General features: G+C 45.4%; 1 protein-coding gene across 29 annotated transcripts in view; it reads right to left on the minus strand.

Annotated features, from left to right (window-relative positions):
* LOC118381995 (protocadherin alpha-C2-like) overlaps positions 1-20,986 on the minus strand; it is a 227,408-nt gene that overhangs the window by 119,999 nt on the left and 86,423 nt on the right. For 15 of the 29 annotated variants that reach the window (XM_052508195.1, XM_052508209.1, XM_052508186.1 and 12 more), the window contains exon 2: positions 8,019-8,096. The exons of the other annotated variants lie outside the window; for them this stretch is intronic. In XM_052508195.1, the coding sequence (XP_052364155.1) occupies positions 8,019-8,096 (78 nt within the window). The remainder of the gene's footprint in view (positions 1-8,018; positions 8,097-20,986) is intronic. 29 annotated transcript variants of the gene reach the window in all.

Here is a 20,986-nt window from a genome sequence, read left to right on the forward strand (position 1 = left end):
CTCAATTTTATGTTACTGTGTAGCTATAACATTGATACAATTCCTGCAAAATTATCTGCGTTTCATAGACAAGTATTCTTAGCGTGGTCGTTAATATATAAACATAATTTTTCCCCGCATAGGTATTTAATTTGGAACAATAAGGACATTTTGTATAGAAACAAGTCTTTGTTTTTCAAGAACTGTCACGACTTCCGCCGAGGTCGGTCCCTCTCCTTGTTCGGGCGGCGTTCGGCGGTAGACGTCACCGGTCCTCTAGCCGTTGCAGGTCCACCTTTCATTTTCCATTTGTTTTGTCTTTGAAATTCCCAGCCACGCCTGAATCGACGAGCGCCTTATGCTGGGAACGCGGGGAAAACTCAGGAAAAGGAACATGCAAAAACAGGTGTGGAATTCTGTAAAGGAGTGAGTAACTGTCTGCAGGGAAGTCAGGCGCAGGAGAGCAGAAATGGGTAGCAAACGGAGCCCTTTATTGAGGGGAAACAAAACACGGTACTCAGAAAACTAAACACACCCGGGTTACAATAACCTGGCGCAAACCAGCCTGGAGTACACATACATTTACATATAACAATTCCACATGGGGGGAAACAGGGGGTTATATGCAAGACGAGTAATGAGGGAATGCAAACCAGGTGCGCGGGAAAACAAGACAAACAAATGGAACATGAAAGGTGGATCGGCGATGGCTAGAAGACCGGTGACGTCGACCGAGCAACGGAGAGGGACCGACCTCAGCGGAAGTCGTGACAGAACCGGTTCAATAATCATATCCTTACTGGTGAGTCAACTTTTTAATGCAGAAGGATTGTTACTCAATTATGAGTACATTTTTTTTTATCTCGTTACAATATCCCTGTAACACCTAGAGAGTTCTCCATAGTCTTTGATGCTGTTCCGTCTGGAACTCTCATGTTTATTTAGAGGTGTAGCCAGACCTCACCTTCTTGACCGACCCTCCTTAATCCAGTTGACTCTCCAATAGGGAAAATAGGTTTCTCTTTGCTCCATCGGGACAAATCAAATCAAATGTTATTTGTCACATACACATGGTTAGCAGATGTTAATGCGAGTGTAGCGAAAAGCTGTACGTGCTTTATTTCAAAGGGATATTGTATGCATTCCTTATGTCACAATTTACTGGAATACATTGGTCGCTAATATCTGTTGGGAAAAAGTCTGGTTATTACCACACAAATACCTGCTTGTTAACAAGGTCAAAGAGGTCTCTTTCAGAATGATCCATAAGTAATACACTGCGAATCATTACCTGATGAAACTCAAAAAAGACATGAACATTGACTGTACTGTTTGTGTTGAGCATCCAGAAACATTTATTTTGGCATTTGTCGTCATGTAAAACAATTATGGAAAGATATTCAGAGGTCTTATCATTGTTAATATTCTTGATGACTTTTGTTTGTTATGGGAGAATGTGCTGTTCGGTTTCCTTAACTACAACAAAGATAAAGGAAAACAATTTCACCTCATAAATCTAATCGTTCCAAATGCAAAATTTCATATTCATAAATGTAAATTCCGTAATAAAAAAACCCTCTTCCATGTTTTCTATAAGGAATTCTAGCAGTACATTATGACCGTTCAACATTCTTCTAAATGTTAAAACAATCAATACGTGTGTGTTTCTTTTAAGGTCTTTGTATAATCTGTCATTTGTTCTACCCCCTAGCATATGTTATCATTGACTATCTGTATACTTCTTGTATGTATACTGATTATTCAACATGTAAAAAAAAAAATATAAAAAAAACGAGAGAAGAAAAAAAAAGGGAAAAAAATGGGTTCCATCTGCAAAAAGCTGATTGTGAGGTCATTGACTTTGAAGTTCTGAACCCTCATTGGTTTGAATGGTGTCACCATGAACAACATGACTTGGGGGTATTTAGAGTACTATATAGCTAGAGAACAATGAACAGAAACAAGGCTATGTCAATAAGTCAAGTTTGACAAAAATGCAGATTTAACCTTATCTTTAACCCAAGCTCTCAAAAAATGCAAACTTCTGGAGATCGCTAAACCGCATTGGCACTTGGATTGGAACCAGTTCTATGGTCAGATAACATGAACATAGAGCTCTTTGGCCACGCACACTAGTGGTAGGTTTGGCTTTGGAAAAAGGAAGCACATGTCGAAAACAACCCCATTCCTACTGTAAAATACGGTGGTGTTTTATGATGTTATGGAGCTATTTTGTTTCCACTGTAGGGCTGGGAATTGGGAATTTGATTTGATCGTGGAAATTCACGTGCTGAAAGTGCTGAAAACATGTTGGCTCAGTTTTTAAAAAGAAGATGGAGAACAAGCTATAGGATGAAAAATACCGGCGTTTTGGCTCAGGTGCAGCCGACTAGCACTGGCTAACGCTACCTAGCAAAATAAAAGCATTGCTTTTTATTTATTTTTGTACAGATCGATACTTGGAGTCAACATATCAATATAATATTCTCCTAAATAATATTGCGATATGTAACTGTTTCGATTTCTTCCCCCATCACTATTCCACTGGTCCTAGGGTCCTTGTTAAGGTCAACAGCATCATGAACTTTACCCAGAACCTGGATATTTTAGCCCAAAACCTGGATGTCTCTGCCAGGAGGCTGAAACTTGGCCGCAAGTGGATCTTCCACCAAGAAATAAACCAAGCACACATCAAAATCCACAAAGACATGGTTCATTTACCACAAAATCAACATTTTGCTATGGCCATCTTAGTCTCCGGACTTGAACCCCATTGAAAACCTGCGGGTTGAATTGAAGAACACAGTCCATAAGTGCAGGTGAAGAATATCAAGGATCTGGAGGAAGGATCTCAGATCCCTCCCAATGTGTTCAACTCATAAAACATTTTTGAAAAAGTCTCAGTGCTGTTATCCTTTCAAGGTGAAGTACTGAAAGGTATTGAAAACACCAATATTTTTGATACCTATCTTTTTTAAAGAAACTTAACTATTACTTCTTTTTTTCTCTGTCCAATAGTATTAGTACAAAATAATATTTCCACATTTTGTGGACCATTAATATAGCTCATTATTTGTATTATTTATTTTATACAGTTTTATTTCCTCATCTTTATGAAAGGTGCCAAAAATGTTGGCCCTGACTGTAAATGCTGCCTTGCTGTCTTTAGTACTATGCCTCGGTTATGGACAGTACTTTTTCTAACAGAAGAAATACCCTTTCTGTACCAGATAGTGACCCATCTTCCCCAGCTCTATTCCTTCTCTATGTATCCCATGCCTGCTGTAAGAGCAGAGCAGCAGAGATACAGCGTTCTGTGGGCTTCTGTAACAGAGCGACTATGCAGTACCGTGTTATAACAATGCTATTAGCAGAACCCCACCCTACTGCAGCATCACGCTAATGACGAAGATACAGTAGTACAGTGGCAAGGGTCGAGAGAGGGGGCAGGAAGGGAGGGAGAGAGAGAGAGGGAGTCGAGTGAGAGAATGGGACAGAAAGGGGAGGGAGAAGTACAGTGGAATGAGAGAGGGGAAGGGACGCAAGGGTGAGACAATGAGAGAGGGGAAGGGGTGCAAGGGTGAGAGAATGAGAGGGGGGAAGGGGCGCAAGGGTGAGAGAATCAGAGAGGGGAAGGGTCGCAAGGGTGAGAGAATGAGAGAGGGGAAGGGGTGCAAGGGTGAGAGAATGAGAGAGGGGAAGGGGCGCAAGGGTGAGAGAATGAGAGAGGGAAGGGCGCAAGGAGTGAGAGAGGGGAAGGGCGCAAGGGTGAGAGAGGAAGGGGGAAGGGGCGCAAGGGTGAGAGAATGAGAGAGGGGAAGGGGCGCAAGGGTGAGAGAATGAGAGAGGGGAAGGGGCGCAAGGGTGAGAGAATGAGAGGGGGAAGGGCGCAAGGGTGAGAGAATGAGAGAGGGGAAGGGGCGCAAGGGTGAGAGAATGAGAGAGGGGAAGGGGCGCAAGGGTGAGAGAATGAGAGAGGGGAAGGGGCGCAAGGGTGAGAGAATGAGAGAGGGGCGCAAGGGTGAGAGAATGAGAGAGGGGAAGGGCGCAATGAGAATGAGAGGGGAAGGGTCGCAAGGGTGAGAGAATGAGAGAGGGGAAGGAGCGCAAGGGTGAGAGAATGAGAGGGGAAGGGGGGCGCAAGCGTGAGAGAATGAGAGAGGGGAAGGGCGCAAGGCGTGAGAGAGAATGAGAGGGGAAGGGGCGCAAGGGTGAGAGAATGAGAGAGGGAAGGGGCGCAAGGGTGAGAGAATGAGAGAGGGGAAGGGGCGCAAGGGTGAGAGAATGAGAGAGGGAAGGGGACGCAAGGGTGAGAGAATGAGAGAGAAGGAAGGGTCGCAAGGGTGAGAGAAATGAGAGAGGGGAAGGGGCGCAAGGGTGAGAGAATGAGAGAGGGGAAGGGTCGCAAGGGTGAGAGAATGAGAGAGGGGAAGGGGCGCAAGGGTGAGAGAATGAGAGAGGGGAAGGGGCGCAAGGGTGAGAGAATGAGAGAGGGGAAGGGTCGCAAGGGTGAGAGAATGAGAGAGGGGAAGGGGCGCAAGGGTGAGAGAATGAGAGAGGGGAAGGGGCGCAAGGGTGAGAGAATGAGAGAGGGGAAGGGTCGCAAGGGTGAGAGAATGAGAGAGGGAAGGGTCGCAAGGGTGAGAGAATGAGAGAGGGGAAGGGTCGCAAGGGTGAGAGAATGAGAGGGGGAAGGGTCGCAAGGGTGAGAGAATGAGAGAGGGGAAGGGTCGCAAGGGTGAGAGAATGAGAGGGGAAGGTTCGCAAGGGTGAGAGAATGAGAGGGGAAGGGGCGCAAGGGTGAGAGAATGAGAGAGGTGGAGAGAAAACAACAGAGGGAGAAAGGGGGAAGAGAGCAGAATGGGGAGAGGAAGGGAGAGGAAGCGGGGATGGAGAAATGTGAGCAGTGAGAAATGAGTAAGGATGTACAGTATACTTCCTGTATGAGGGGAAGTCATGCAGACTAAACCAATAACTCTTGTAATATTGCAGGGCCAATTGCCTGTTCCTATAATATATTTTTCATAACCACAAATTATTCACAGAGATAGATTGGAGGAGTTCTTAAACCTCACGCACACACTCACCACACGCCCGTGTGCAAACACACACACATGATAGCATAACTACACACATTTATCCACTCTGAGAGATGAATTGCTCCCAGTATTTAATCCAACTAGCATTTAATAATTTATTTCCAAATCTGCTCTGCTCTCCCCTCGTTTCTGGAGTAAGTAGAACAGGGATGGGACCAGAGGCACAGGAAGAGGAACAAGACAAAAACCAGGACATGGCGCTCACACAAACACCCCGCTGATATAGCTGCAGACAGAGTAACCAAACTCAACACTCACTAACATGGAAAACAATGACACAATGCCCGCAATGCCTCAGAATCACATAATTAGCTTCTGCACTGTGACAGCAAAATAACTGGAATGAGAACTAGCATCGTACCATGGCTGAAACCACATTGGTGTCGATCTACGTGTGTGAATTGGTGTCGATCTACGTTCATGGCTTATGTAAAATTGATAGAAAGACATGAAAGTAATATTACAGTGATCATATTCATATCGGAATAACCGTGCATAAGGAAACGTGACCTCTCGGGAAAAGACCAGGCACACTATCATTAGTCAAATAAACGGACAACAGTGTGGTATTGTAGCTGCAGTGCTGAACCTAATTGGAATTCAGCATGCGTGCAAGTGTCTGGGTTACTAGTTTAGCTGCAGGGAGAAAAGTATGTGGAGGATTTGATACACAAACAAGCCAACAAAACCCTCTCACAGGCAGGAGTGAGGCTGAGTGCTTGGACTAGATACGTGCTGAATGGGAAAGTGTGTGTGTGTGTGTGTGTGTGTGTGTGTGTGTCCCAGCTAGAAAATGTGGTTCCTTGGAAGTTGTGCGAACGTATGTTTTTGGTTTCCCATTGGTTCTGGGAACAAAGCCACACGTTTCCTGACCGTTAAAACTGAACATTTAGCCAGTTCTTTTAGAAGGTTCTTTTTTTTTTTAGGTTGCAGGTAGTTTCTGAAAACCCTTCTCTATTGTTCCCTGAAAGTCTTCCTGGCAGGTTTTGTTTAATGTTTAGATCAGAAATTATAGGCCATTTGAAGGTAATTAAATAACCCCCTGAGAACATGTTTCAATAACACTGCTAGCTTAAGGTAACTGTTTAGAACACTAAGCACAGGCAGGAAATTAATTTGATTAGGCATTAATCATGCAAACACATTTCTATTTCAGTGTTGTATGGCAGATTTGAACCTACAGTCTTCTGCTCTCTATCCATTGAATTAGTCCACTGCGCCAGCAGGATGGAGCTACCATGGCATGTTTTTCTTTAAACTCATACAAAGCTGTAAAGGTTTTTGTCCATTCAAATGGACCCCATTTCAAAGGAAACAACCACTCATTAAGATCAGGTGTGGCCAATTAGTGGACGCGGCCAACACACCTGAACACACTTCACAGGATAGAGGATAGAGTTTTGTTAATTCTGAGACGGGAATGTATGTGCTTTAACTTAACACTTTGAACCCTGCGATTGATTTCTTAACCTTTGCGTGAGTTCCACATATCTCTAACAGTCACCGCAGCGTGGTGTTTTTCTGTGCGCGTGATGTCAGAATGTTCCAAAAGGTGATTGTTATGCAATAGGAAAGTTAACTCACACAGCCCTCAAAACCATGCTGCCTGTTAATTATCTACACTATAGGCTATGTTTCAACTTGTCATTATCAAATGATTTTCTAACACGTTTTATTTTCTAACAACGGTTTGAATTGAGGTGTGTTCCCGCCACCCCATGAATTCACATGGAAGAAGCAAATTTTCGCTGTTGACGACAATTCCCGTTTGAGGTATTACTGAGCCGGACAAACTTCTCTATTCGAGGAGACCCCAAGCACTTCCCCAGTGTTTCCCCAGATAAAGTATGCAGACATTTGCATATCTCCAGTCAGAACAGAACTTCAGAACGAGCACCACACTGTAAAGACCGTGTTCATGCAACATGTTCCTGTAAAAAAAAAGAAAGAAAAACAGTGTCCCGCTCAAACGCTGACTGCTGCATCCGCCTTAACTGAACGTTGTCAATAAGTGTTCTAGTCCCACCGGTCTGAGCGCACGCTGCAGGGACCACTGTAGAATTATTACACCTGTGTGTCCGTACGGGCTTAATCTTCTGAGAACATTACTTTAAATAGAACCATGAGAGGTTAAGGTTCTCTGGACAAGTTGAGAGCATGACTTTAAATAGAACCACGGGGAAATAGAACCACGGGGAAACCTGTAGGAAACGTTATGGGGAAGGTTGTGTGCAAATTAAGCATAGGCACAACCACGCTCTCACCAAGCTCTACGCAACATGCGGTTCTCAGAACGTTATGTGCTAGCTGGGGTGTGTGCGCGTGTTGTGCGCGTGCTTGCGTGCATGTCTGTGTGAGTGTGTGTGTGTGTGGCTAATATAAGTTGAGTTATTGCATAAAACGACTACATTTAATCCAACAAATGGATTGCTTTAGCAATATAAAGGCCAGGAAACCAACCATGCCATTTAAACCAAGGCTATGGTTGGCTGTTTGATTGGATATCCACACAATAGGCATCGGCAGTAATCACTCTGATAGGCTGTCCAAACCTCTACCACGCCTATAACAGGCTCTTTGATTGGCTCTCGGAGTGGCTGGGGACACAGGCGGTGTCCGATAGATGTATAGTCCCCTTGGGACCACCTCCAGCGGGGTAAGAGCTCCACAGTATAATAGATTCACCCCCCCCCCCACGGTGACGCACATGCTGCCTCTCTCCTATTCCCCCCAGCCCTCCCTCATTGCCCCATTCTGACGAGCACTACCATGCACCAAGGACGGGGACCCCACAAGGACGACCTATTACGTACACACAATGTCAGTGACACTATTGCCAGGGGCACACTGTTACACACTTATAGGGAGACGCTGAGACTGAGACGACATGTATAGCTACGTAACACATTGAGACACGTATATTCAGGGATTTTACTATACCGTTAGTTTTCTGGGTTGTGTGTGTGAGAGAGACTGGGGGCGACTTCGAGGATCCTGCCTTAATGTTTCACTTCTCATCTGTATCCAAAAGAGAAACACAACAAACATTTGTAGCGCACAAATACTATGATCCTCCAACCCCCATCTGTTAGGTTTGCAGGGAAAAATAGAAACATGCCCGTATGGCCAAGAACGCAGTCATGCTTAAACTTGGTGAAATTCACAAAGCATTTAATAAATATTACACATGCACACATATGAGTATAAGTGAAGGAATATGGCCTGGGCCCCACTATCTATATCTAAATGAATAGAAACACAGAAACACATTGGCAATAGATATCAATAGAGCTCAGAGACACACACACACACACACACACACACACACACACACACACACACACACACACACACACACACACACACACACACACACACACACACACACACACACACACACACACACACACACACACACACACACACACAGATATATTTAGTTCAGCCTTTGACCAGGAGGGGGAGATTTTCCCTTCAGTTCCTTTGTTTTCCCTGGATCCTGGCTCTCTACTAGAGATGAGATGAACTGATTCACCACACATGACACAAACACTCCCACCCACCCCCGCAAAACCACATATTGCTTGATAAATACATGCATCTGAATCACAGCCACTCAGACACACACCACATAAGCAATAACCGTGGTTCAGTTATTAAATGTGTTTGGGACGCTGCCGTGCATGTGTCTTTCTCCCCTGCGGAAATGAAAAAGGAAATCTCCCGCCATGTAAGAAACGAGAGATAGAGTACACAGCTGTGTGCCTGCCTAATATCACCAAGCAAGCGCTCAGCTAGATACTCATCAACACAATGACTCGCAGCAGACACAGAGCAAATCTGCATTTGCACAGCAATCGAAAGCCCTGGGCACACCGTGTTTCTCAAAGGGACAACCCTAATCAACTACACTACGACATTGTCCCCCTCTCAATACATAGATAGATATAGGAGAAGGCACTAAGGTCTACATGTATTGTGTAATACCAGTCTCCTTCATATGTAACAGGATATATTCAAGCCGTGTTCACTACTGAGTGTGCAGTGCAGTGAGTTCAGTGCAGGTCCATCCCTGGTGCAAGAGGCCTCAACACACGTATTTAAATAAGACTGAATAATGCAGTGGAACTCTGGTCTGCAGAGTGAGACACTTTGGAAGCAGTTTGAAAGAGTTCCTCAGCCTGCTCCCCTTTCCAGAACTCATCCGTTGGCAAAGCCTCCGTTTTCCCTGTAGTTCTTAGAAAACATGAAGCATCATCTTCCACTTTCAACATCAAAACATAGTCACCTAAATGCATCATCAACAAGCAAATGAAAAAAAGGACATGCTTCCCACTTCAGATGAACCGAGTTAAGTGTGTGTGTGTGTGTGTGTGTGTGTGTGTGTGTGTGTGTGTGTGTGTGTGTGTGTGTGTGTGTGTGTGTGTGTGTGTGTGTGTGTGTGTGTGTGTGTGTGTGTGTGTGTGTGTGTGTGTGTGTGTGTGTGTGTGTGTGCACGCGCGTGCCTGCACGTGTGTGTGTGTTAATGTTACCATTTCATTGGTAGCCCTGTGTGGAGGTTACATGTCCACCATATATTACAGCTCCTTAGAGGTACTAAAAACTCTGTTAACCTGTGCCGTTTTCTCTAGTTATTCCAGCCATTTGTAATCTACTGTATAATTCGCATAGACTGTAAAGACAGCGGCAGGGGGGAGATATACGTGAGGAAGGAGATGGACAGGACAAAGAGTAAGAGGGGAGTACATAACGAGAGAAAGAGTGACAGCGCTGTAAAAAATAATAATAATAATAATAAATTAAAAAAGGAGAAAAATCCCTCAAAAAGTAGAAAAATATAGGGAGAAAGAGAAGACTAGTAAAAGACGGTGAGAGGAGTAGAGGAGTAGAGGAGGAAGGCGGGCGGGCGGCAGTCACCGGCTCCTGAGACTGAGAATGACTGGCGTCTCTGCTTGTTCTCGCTCCTCTGCTTTTATACATCCACTGCAACATGAAGATCATTCCCTATAATCGCATTGCGCAAGCACCAAAGTGGAATCGTCACTTAGACACGGTTTTAACGGCCGCCCTAATCCTGGAAAACTGGGAACACTGACAGCGCGGGCAGAATGGAGGTATTCACAAAACGGGATTTGGAGGAATTTGGGAGCGTTGTGCGTTTGTAGCTAGAGCTAGACGAGGTCAGATGAAGGACACATGGGGCCACAGACACTTTGCTTCAGAACTATGGAACTATGTTAGAGGGGACTGGAAAGTGAATGAGGATTAGATAGTTGGATGTAAACAGGAGATTAAACAAAGCAACTACATGACCACGCTACTCTCTCCTACAATCACAACCAGCCAAGAAGGGAAACAGAATTACATCACATGTTATGCTTGGGTGATTTTTTTGTCTTTGTGTGATTGTTTGGAAATAATATTTTCTTTTGACACACAACTCCTATTAGAGTCCGAATTTGGTCTCGTTATCCAGTGTGATGCATTGTGGATAATATGGTATCTGGCATACTTTATCAGAGTAGCTGATCTAGTGTGATGACACATGGGGATCTCTAAACCATCAACCCTCCATCATTACTAGCTATGACACGCTGCTGAAATCTAAACCATCAACCCTCCATCATTACTAGCTATGACACGCTGCTGAAATCTAAACCATCAACCCTCCATCATTACTAGCTATGACACGCTGCTGAAATCTAAACCATCAACCCTCCATCATTACTAGCTATGACACGCTGCTGAAATCTAAACCATCAACCCTCCATCATTACTAGCTATGACACGCTGCTGAAATCTAAACCATCAACCCTCCATCATTACTAGCTATGACACGCTGCTGAAATCTAAACCATCAACCCTCCATCATTACTAGCTATGACACGCTGCTGAAATCTAAACCATCAACCCTCCATCATTACTAGCTATGACACGCTGCTGAAATCTAAACCATCAACCCTCCATCATTACTAGCTATGACACGCTGCTGAAATCTAAACCATCAACCCTCCATCATTACTAGCTATGACACGCTGCTGAAATCTAAACCATCCATCCCGGTCTCATCAGAATGCTTCATGAAACATGGAGCATGACTGATAGGATAGCCTGGGTTCAGTGTACCTCACATGTACGTGACCCTACAGACGCACGCACACGCATGTACACAGGCATACACGCACACACACACACACACACACACACACACACACACACACACACACACACACACACACACACACACATGCAAGCATGACACGCACACACTCAGGTCCAAAGTTTTTGGCACCCTTGATAAAGATAAGCGGGAAAAAAGACTGTCAAAAATAAATGATTCAAATACTGAGCTATATGGGTTACAAAACAAACAGAAATTATATTATTTATATTAATACAATTGCTCAGAGAAAGAGATTTTGTGAAACAAGTCATATTTTTTTCTCAAAAAGATAGGGCTGAAATGTATTGGCACCCCTTTTTCAATCCCTTTCAATCCCTCACCTGAGGATAATGACACAGAGACTTTTACTAAAACATTTAATGAGATTGATGAACACATTGGGTGGGATCTTAGACCATTCCTCCATAAAGAAAATGTTCAGATCCTTGATATCCTTCGTCTGCACTTATGGACTACCCTCTTCAAATCACAACAAGATGCTGTTCAGAGATAGGTGGGAGGGGGTGAGTGGAGCTGACGGGTGGGGCTAAAAACAACAAGATGCTGTTCAGAGATAGGTGGGAGGGGGTGAGTGGAGCTGACGGGTGGGGCTAAAAACAACAAGATGCTGTTCAGAGATAGGTGGGAGGGGGTGAGTGGAGCTGACGGGTGGGGCTAAAAACAACAAGATGCTGTTCAGAGATAGATGGGAGGGGGTGAGTGGAGCTGACGGGCGGGGCTAAAAACAACAAGATGCTGTTCAGAGATAGATGGGAGGGGGTGAGTGGAGCTGACGGGCGGGGCTAAAAACAACAAGATGCTGTTCAGAGATAGGTGGGAGGGGGTGAGTGGAGCTGACGGGCGGGACTAAAAACAACAAGATGCTGTTCAGAGATAGGTGGGAGGGGGTGAGTGGAGCTGACGGGTGGGGCTAAAAACAACAAGATGCTGTTCAGAGATAGATGGGAGGGGGTGAGTGGAGCTGATGGGCAGGACTAAAAACAACAAGATGCTGTTCAGAGATAGGTGGGAGGGGGTGAGTGGAGCTGACGGGCGGGGCTAAAAACAACAAGATGCTGTTCAGAGATAGGTGGGAGGGGTGAGTGGAGCTGACGGGCGGGACTAAAAACAACAAGATGCTGTTCAGAGATAGATGGGAGGGGGTGAGTGGAGCTGACGGGCAGGACTAAAAACAACAAGATGCTGTTCAGAGATAGGTGGGAGGGGTGAGTGGAGCTGACGGGCGGGACTAAAAACAACAAGATGCTGTTCAGAGATAGATGGGGGTGAGTGGAGCTGACGGGCGGGACTAATAACAACAAGATGCTGTTCAGAGATAGATGGGAGGGGGTGAGTGGAGCTGACGGGCGGGACTAAAAACAACAAGATGCTGTTGAGAGATAGGTGGGAGGGGGTGAGTGGAGCTGACGGGCAGGACTAAAAACAACAAGATCCTGTTCAGAGATAGGTGGGAGGGGGTGAGTGGAGCTGACGGGCAGGACTAAAAACAACAAGATCCTGTTCAGAGATAGATGGGAGGGGTGAGTGGAGCTGACGGGCGGGACTAAAAACAACAAGATGCTGTTCAGAGATAGGTGGGAGGGGGTGAGTGGAGCTGACGGGCAGGACTAAAAACAACAAGATGCTGTTCAGAGATAGATGGGAGGGGTGAGTGGAGCTGACGGGCAGGACTAAAAACAACAAGATGCTGTTCAGAGATAGATGGGAGGGGGTGAGTGGAGCTGACGGGCGGGACTAAAAACAACAAGATGCTGTTCAGAGATAGATGGGAGGGGGTGAGTGGAGCTGACGGGCGGGACTAAAAACAACAAGATCCTGTTCAGAGATAGATGGGAGGGGTGAGTGGAGCTGGAGGCGGGACTAAAAACAACAAGATCCTGTTCAGAGATAGATGGGAGGGGGTGACTAAAAAAAACAACAAGATGCTGTTCAGAGATAGATGGGAGGGGGTGAGTGGAGCTGACGGGCAGGACTAAAAACAACAAGATCCTGTTCAGAGATAGATGGGAGGGGGTGAGTGGAGCTGACGGGCGGGACTAAAAACAACAAGATCCTGTTCAGAGATAGATGGGAGGGGGTGAGTGGAGCTGACGGGCGGGACTAAAAACAACAAGATCCTGTTCAGAGATAGATGGGAGGGGGTGAGTGGAGCTGACGGGCAGGACTAAAAACAACAAGATGCTGTTCAGAGATAGATGGGAGGGGGTGAGTGGAGCTGACGGGCGGGACTAAAAACAACAAGATGCTGTTCAGAGATAGATGGGAGGGGGTGAGTGGAGCTGACGGGCGGGACTAAAAACAACAAGATGCTGTTCAGAGATAGGTGGGAGGGGGTGAGTGGAGCTGACGGGCAGGACTAAAAACAACAAGATCCTGTTCAGAGATAGATGGGAGGGGGTGAGTGGAGCTGACGGGCAGGACTAAAAACAACAAGATCCTGTTCAGAGATAGATGGGAGGGGGTGAGTGGAGCTGACGGGCAGGACTAAAAACAACAAGATCCTGTTCAGAGATAGATGGGAGGGGGTGAGTGGAGCTGACGGGCGGGACTAAAAACAACAAGATCCTGTTCAGAGATAGATGGGAGGGGGTGAGTGGAGCTGACGGGCAGGACTAAAAACAACAAGAGAACTAATGTCAAATCTACTGTTTCCGTGAATATATATATATACTGTAGGTTCAGAACTTTTGTGAAACAACACAGTTAAAAACATATGTCAAAAAAACAAAACGGGATGGTCTTCAGAGATAGATGGGAGGGGTTGAGAGTAGCTGAAGGGTGGGATTAAAAACAAAACGGGATGGTCTTCAGAGATAGATGGGAGGGGTTGAGAGTAGCTGAAGGGTGGGATTAAAAACAAAACGGGATGGTCTTCAGAGATAGATGGGAGGGGTTGAGAGTAGCTGAAGGGTGGGATTAAAAACAAAACGGGATGGTCTTCAGAGATAGATGGGAGGGGTTGAGGGTAGCTGAAGGGTGGGATTAAAAACAAAACGGGATGGTCTTCAGAGATAGATGGGAGGGGTTGAGAGTAGCTGAAGGGTGGGATTAAAAACAAAACGGGATGGTCTTCAGAGATAGATGGGAGGGGTTGAGAGTAGCTGAAGGGTGGGATTAAAAACAAAACGGGATGGTCTTCAGAGATAGATGGGAGGGGTTGAGAGTAGCTGAAGGTTGGGATTAAAAACAAAACGGGATGGTCTTCAGAGATAGATGGGAGGGGTTGAGAGTAGCTGAAGGGTGGGATTAAAAACAAAACGGGATGGTCTTCAGAGATAGATGGGAGGGGTTGAGAGTAGCTGAAGGGTGGGATTAAAAACAAAACGGGATGGTCTTCAGAGATAGATGGGAGGGGTTGAGAGTAGCTGAAGGGTGGGATTAAAAACAAAACGGGATGGTCTTCAGAGATAGATGGGAGGGGTTGAGAGTAGCTGAAGGGTGGGATTAAAAACAAAATGGGATGGTCTTCAGAGATAGATGGGAGGGGTTGAGGGTAGCTGAAGGGTGGGATTAAAAACAAAACGGGATGGTCTTCAGAGATAGATGGGAGGGGTTGAGAGTAGCTGAAGGGTGGGATTAAAAACAAAACGGGATGGTCTTCAGAGATAGATGGGAGGGGTTGAGAGTAGCTGAAGGGTGGGATTAAAAACAAAATGGGATGGTCTTCAGAGATAGATGGGAGGGGTTGAGGGTAGCTGAAGGGTGGGATTAAAAACAAAACGGGATGGTCTTCAGAGATAGATGGGAGGGGTTGAGAGTAGCTGAAGGGTGGGATTAAAAACAAAACGGGATGGTCTTCAGAGATAGATGGGAGGGGTTGAGAGTAGCTGAAGGGTGGGATTAAAAACAAAATGGGATGGTCTTCAGAGATAGATGGGAGGGGTTGAGGGTAGCTGAAGGGTGGGATTAAAAACAAAACGGGATGGTCTTCAGAGATAGATGGGAGGGGTTGAGAGTAGCTGAAGGGTGGGATTAAAAACAAAACGGGATGGTCTTCAGAGATAGATGGGAGGGGTTGAGAGTAGCTGAAGGGTGGGATTAAAAACAAAACGGGATGGTCTTCAGAGATAGATGGGAGGGGTTGAGAGTAGCTGAAGGGTGGGATTAAAAACAAAACGGGATGGTCTTCAGAGATAGATGGGAGGGGTTGAGAGTAGCTGAAGGGTGGGATTAAAAACAAAACGGGATGGTCTTCAGAGATAGATGGGAGGGGTTGAGAGTAGCTGAAGGGTGGGATTAAAAACAAAACGGGATGGTCTTCAGAGATAGATGGGAGGGGTTGAGAGTAGCTGAAGGGTGGGATTAAAAACAAAACGGGATGGTCTTCAGAGATAGATGGGAGGGTTGAGAGTAGCTGAAGGGTGGGATTAAAAACAAAACGGGATGGTCTTCAGAGATAGATGGGAGGGGTTGAGAGTAGCTGAAGGGTGGGATTAAAAACAAAACGGGATGGTCTTCAGAGATAGATGGGAGGGGTTGAGAGTAGCTGAAGGGTGGGATTAAAAACAAAATGGGATGGTCTTCAGAGATAGATGGGAGGGTTGAGAGTAGCTGAAGGGTGGGATTAAAAACAAAACGGGATGGTCTTCAGAGATAGATGGGAGGGGTTGAGGGTAGCTGAAGGGTGGGATTAAAAACAAAACGGGATGGTCTTCAGAGATAGATGGGAGGGGTTGAGAGTAGCTGAAGGGTGGGATTAAAAACAAAACGGGATGGTCTTCAGAGATAGATGGGAGGGGTTGAGAGTAGCTGAAGGGTGGGATTAAAAACAAAACGGGATGGTCTTCAGAGATAGATGGGAGGGGTTGAGGGTAGATGAAGGGTGGGATTAAAAACAAAACGGGATGGTCTTCAGAGATAGATGGGAGGGGTTGAGAGTAGCTGAAGGGTGGGATTAAAAACAAAATGGGATGGTCTTCAGAGATAGATGGGAGGGGTTGAGGGTAGCTGAAGGGTGGGATTAAAAACAAAACGGGATGGTCTTCAGAGATAGATGGGAGGGGTTGAGAGTAGCTGAAGGGTGGGATTAAAAACAAAACGGGATGGTCTTCAGAGATAGATGGGAGGGGTTGAGAGTAGCTGAAGGGTGGGATTAAAAACAAAACGGGATGGTCTTCAGAGATAGATGGGAGGGGTTGAGGGTAGCTGAAGGGTGGGATTAAAAACAAAACGGGATGGTCTTCAGAGATAGATGGGAGGGGTTGAGAGTAGCTGAAGGGTGGGATTAAAAACAAAACGGGATGGTCTTCAGAGATAGATGGGAGGGGTTGAGAGTAGCTGAAGGGTGGGATTAAAAACAAAACGGGATGGTCTTCAGAGATAGATGGGAGGGGTTGAGGGTAGCTGAAGGGTGGGATTAAAAACAAAACGGGATGGTCTTCAGAGATAGATGGGAGGGGTTGAGAGTAGCTGAAGGGTGGGATTAAAAACAAAACGGGATGGTCTTCAGAGATAGATGGGAGGGGTTGAGAGTAGCTGAAGGGTGGGATTAAAAACAAAACGGGATGGTCTTCAGAGATAGATGGGAGGGGTTGAGGGTAGCTGAAGGGTGGGATTAAAAACAAAACGGGATGGTCTTCAGAGATAGATGGGAGGGGTTGAGAGTAGCTGAAGGGTGGGATTAAAAACAAAACGGGATGGTCTTCAGAGATAGATGGGAGGGGTTGAGAGTAGCTGAAGGGTGGGATTAAAAACAAAACGGGATGGTCTTCAGAGATAGATGGGAGGGGTTGAGAGTAGCTGAAGGGTGGGATTAAAAACAAAAAGCTGGAAGTAGAAGCCTAAGTGTTGTTGTCCATTAGTTTACCCTAATTAGGTGAGGGGTGGTAGGGTTAGGGGGAAATAATGAAGGAAAATAGATTTTAAATAAATCTATCTATATATACACTACCGTCTCAACGTCAACAGTGAAGAGGCGACTCCGGGATGCTGGCCTTCTAGGCAGAGTTGCAAAGGAAAAGCCATATCTCAGACTGGCCAATAAAAAGAAAAGATTAAGATGGGCAAAGGAACACAGACACTGGACAGTGGAACACTGCCTAAAAGGCCAGAGTCCCGGAGTCACCTCTTCACTGTTGACTTTGAGACTGGTGTTTTGCGGGTACTATTTAATGAAGCTGACTTTTGAGGCGTCTGTTTCTCAAACTAGACACTCTAATGTACTTGTCCTCTTGCTCAGAGTGGGCCTCCCACTCCTCTTTCTATTCTGGTTAGAGACAGTTTTGCGCTGTTCTGTGAAGTGAGTAGCACACACCGAGACACCAGACCAGCTCGGCAGCAGAGAGACAAGCTCGCTGCAATCAGGTCAGTGTGGGACAAATGGGTGGACCACCTTCCCCTCTTTTACAACTCTGGGCCCAATGTTACTGTTAATGAGCAGCTTATGCCATTTAGGGGCCGCTGCGTCTTCAGGCAGTACATACCGTCTAAACCGGCAAAATATGGAATCAAGATCTGGGCTGCCTGTGATGCTGCTTCATCATATGTTTGGAACTTGCAGGTGTATACGGGGAAACCAGATGGAGGAGCCCCTGAGAAGAACCAAGGGATGCGGTTTGTCCTGGATGTGACAGAGGGACTCCGTGGCCACAACATCACGTGCAATAACTTTTTTACTTCGCCACAAGCTGGGACAGGAGCTCTTCAATTTAGACATTTTAGACAAGCTGGTGACTGGCTACAGTGGCAAAAAAACTTGTGATATTCTTCAACATCTTGGACATCTCGGTGGACAACGTCTTTGTCATCTGGATGGCGTTGAACCCAGATTGGAACAGAAGGAAGGTCCAGAGGAGACGGCTCTTTCTCTTGGAGCTGGGCAAGGAATTGGTAAGACCTCAAAACCAGAGGAGGCAACATATCCCAAGCACCCCAGCTTTTGCAGCCATCGTAATGATGATTGAGGAGGAGGATGCTGGTTCCCCATCCGCCCGACCCACATAACCTACAACTCCAATACCAGAAGTGTGAGTGATGTTGTTGCATGTGTGTGTGTCTGACTCTCTCACCTTGCTTGGCCTGCTGTAACTATAAACGTGTGAGTGAGTGAGTGAGTGAGTGAGTGAGTGAGTGAGTGAGTGAGTGAGTGAGTGAGTGAGTGAGTGAGTGAGTGAGTGAGTGAGTGAGTGAGTGAGTGAGTGAGTGAGATGCTAGTAAAATTCCTGAACTAGGTGTTTTCATCATTCTAGAAGAAGCTCTGCAATGTGTGTGGACCCAAGAAGGACAGGAAGACACAGTACACATGCATCAAGTGCAAGAAATACATTTGCAACCCACAGACAGTGAAACTGTCCCTCATGTTGTGTGTAGACCGGCCTTAATTTGAATTTGTGTTCAGTGTGTCCTTCCAATTTGTTCTGTTCAAAGCAATCAACATCAATAGTGGTGAAAACTTTGTTTCATTTATATTTGTTCAAGATAAACATGATTTATTCCACCTATGTCTTGATTCTAATTGATTTCTGTTTACAAAAATCACATTTGATTTTTAAAAAATTGCATAGCGCTTTTATTGATAAATGTGATCTACCTCTAGCAGAGGTAAATGGCAAATATTAACCATGTATTGCTTGTAATTGAAATAAGTCAACATCTATTAATTAAGTATTTTTATGTAAATTGTTATGGCTGTATTGTTTAAAAAAAAAAATAATGTTGTGGGTCCATCAGACCTGCAAAAATTGGTTGAAAAACCAAAACATGAACACCACACAAGGGTTAACAACGGCCCCAGGACCAGTGGTAGCAAAATAGGCCCATTACATCAAAGATCCACCACCATATTTTACAGTAACTATGGTATGGGGTTCTGTTCTACATATGCTCATTTATTTCGAAGCAAAGCCCACCACTGATATCTGTGGCCAAAGAGCTCTATTTTCCTCAATGATCTGGAAAGATTCTGTATGGAGGCATGGTCCAAGATCCCTTCTACAATCTCATCATTTTAGAAAAAGGCTCCGTGCCTTTATCCTCGCAAGGTGAGGAATTAAAAAGTATTGAAAACAGGTGTGTCTCACATAAAGTATTGTCTAAAAACCTACCCAGAATCACATAGTCAAAAACCACATACTGTCACAAACAATCAACTACTACTCAGTTAGAACTTCGTCAGAATGACACAAAGAGTCCAGAAAACTCACCGCACAGATACAGGACAAGACTTCACTATCAGTGCCTAAAAAGCAACTAAGACAAACTGTGAAACGGGAGCCCTTTCCCTCTCATTGTTCCTGTCACAGCCACACACACATGTGAGAGGGACTGGCACACTGAAATATGCAGCACTGCTGACAGCCCCAGTTACCCGAAGAGAGAAGAGAGGTTGGGGTGAGGAGAGGAGAGGAACAGAGACAGACAGACAGACAGACAGACAGACAGACAGACAGACAGACAGACAGACAGACAGACAGACAGACAGACAGACAGACAGACAGACAGACAGACAGAGCACTCTTAGAAAAAAAAAGGTCTAGAGCCTAAAAGGGTTTTTCGGCTGACCCCATAGGAGAACCCTTTGAAGAAACTTTCTTGGTTCCAGCTAGAACCATTTTAGTCCCAGGTAGAACCCTTTTTAGTTCCATGTGGAACCTTTTCCACAGAGAGTTCTTCAAGGAACCCAAAATAGTTTTACCTGGAACCAAAAAGGGTTATAGGATTGGGACAGCCGAAAAACCCTTTTGGAACCCTTTATTATCAAGAGTGTAGGGTGAAGACTGTCCCTATAGACAAAGAGACAGACTGACTGAGACTACAAAGAGGAAAGGAAAGGAGAGAGGAAAGAAAAGGAAGGGAACGGAAAGGAAAGGAGAGGAAAGAAAGAAAAGAAAATTAAAGGAAAACGGAGAGGAATGCAGATAGCAGAAGAATAAGAGGTGGGGGGGAAATTAGAAAACATTTATGAAGTAATAAAAAAACGGATAGAATATAGGGGATGAGCCATCCAATACAGCAAGCACAGGAAGACAGAGAAAGAGGAAGGTTTCAGACATTTTACATCCGACTGCACTCACACTAGGAGACAGAAGGGGGCACAAGAGAGAGAGAACGAACGAGAGAGAAACTGGCTGTGTGGGAGGAGGTCGAGATAGCAAGATCCGCTGTGTGTGAAAAAGAAGGCCAAATGGAGAGAGAGAGAGAGAGAGAGAGAGAGAGAGAGAGAGAGAGAGAGGGAGTGAAAGAAAGAAAGATGGAAAAATAAGGACAGAGGAAGAGGGAACCAGAAAGACGAGCTAAGAAACAGAGTGGCTGTGAGAATAAGGGCGAGTGATGGAGAGGGGAGGGAGATGGAGAGGGGAGGGGGAAAGATGGAGGGAGAGAGTGAGAGATTGAGGTAGAAGGGGTAGAGAGCTCTCTCAGCCATTCAGTCTAATAGTGTAACACTCACATCCCACTGTTTAATTCATACAGGACAGCCCAGTAGATAAGATGGCGGGAAATATAAGAGAGCAGAGTACTGACTGACAGGAGCAGAGGCAGGGGGAGCTTTAACCTGCACGCACACAAAGACACACACATGTAGACACACATACTATACACTAACGAAGAGGGGATAAATATGTTTGACAGGCAAAGCCTGAGCAGGTCTGCCTCCCTGTGCAGGAGATGGTTGTCTCATTGACGTTAAGCTATTATAATACCATTATTCACCAAAATTCCCAAATCTTAAAAAAAATCTCCTCTATGGCAGATGGTCTCTCTGTAGCTCAGTTGGTAGAGCATGGCG

Source organism: Oncorhynchus keta, chromosome 4, assembly GCF_023373465.1.
Source record: "Oncorhynchus keta strain PuntledgeMale-10-30-2019 chromosome 4, Oket_V2, whole genome shotgun sequence".
Classification (NCBI taxonomy): Eukaryota; Metazoa; Chordata; class Actinopteri; order Salmoniformes; family Salmonidae; genus Oncorhynchus; species Oncorhynchus keta.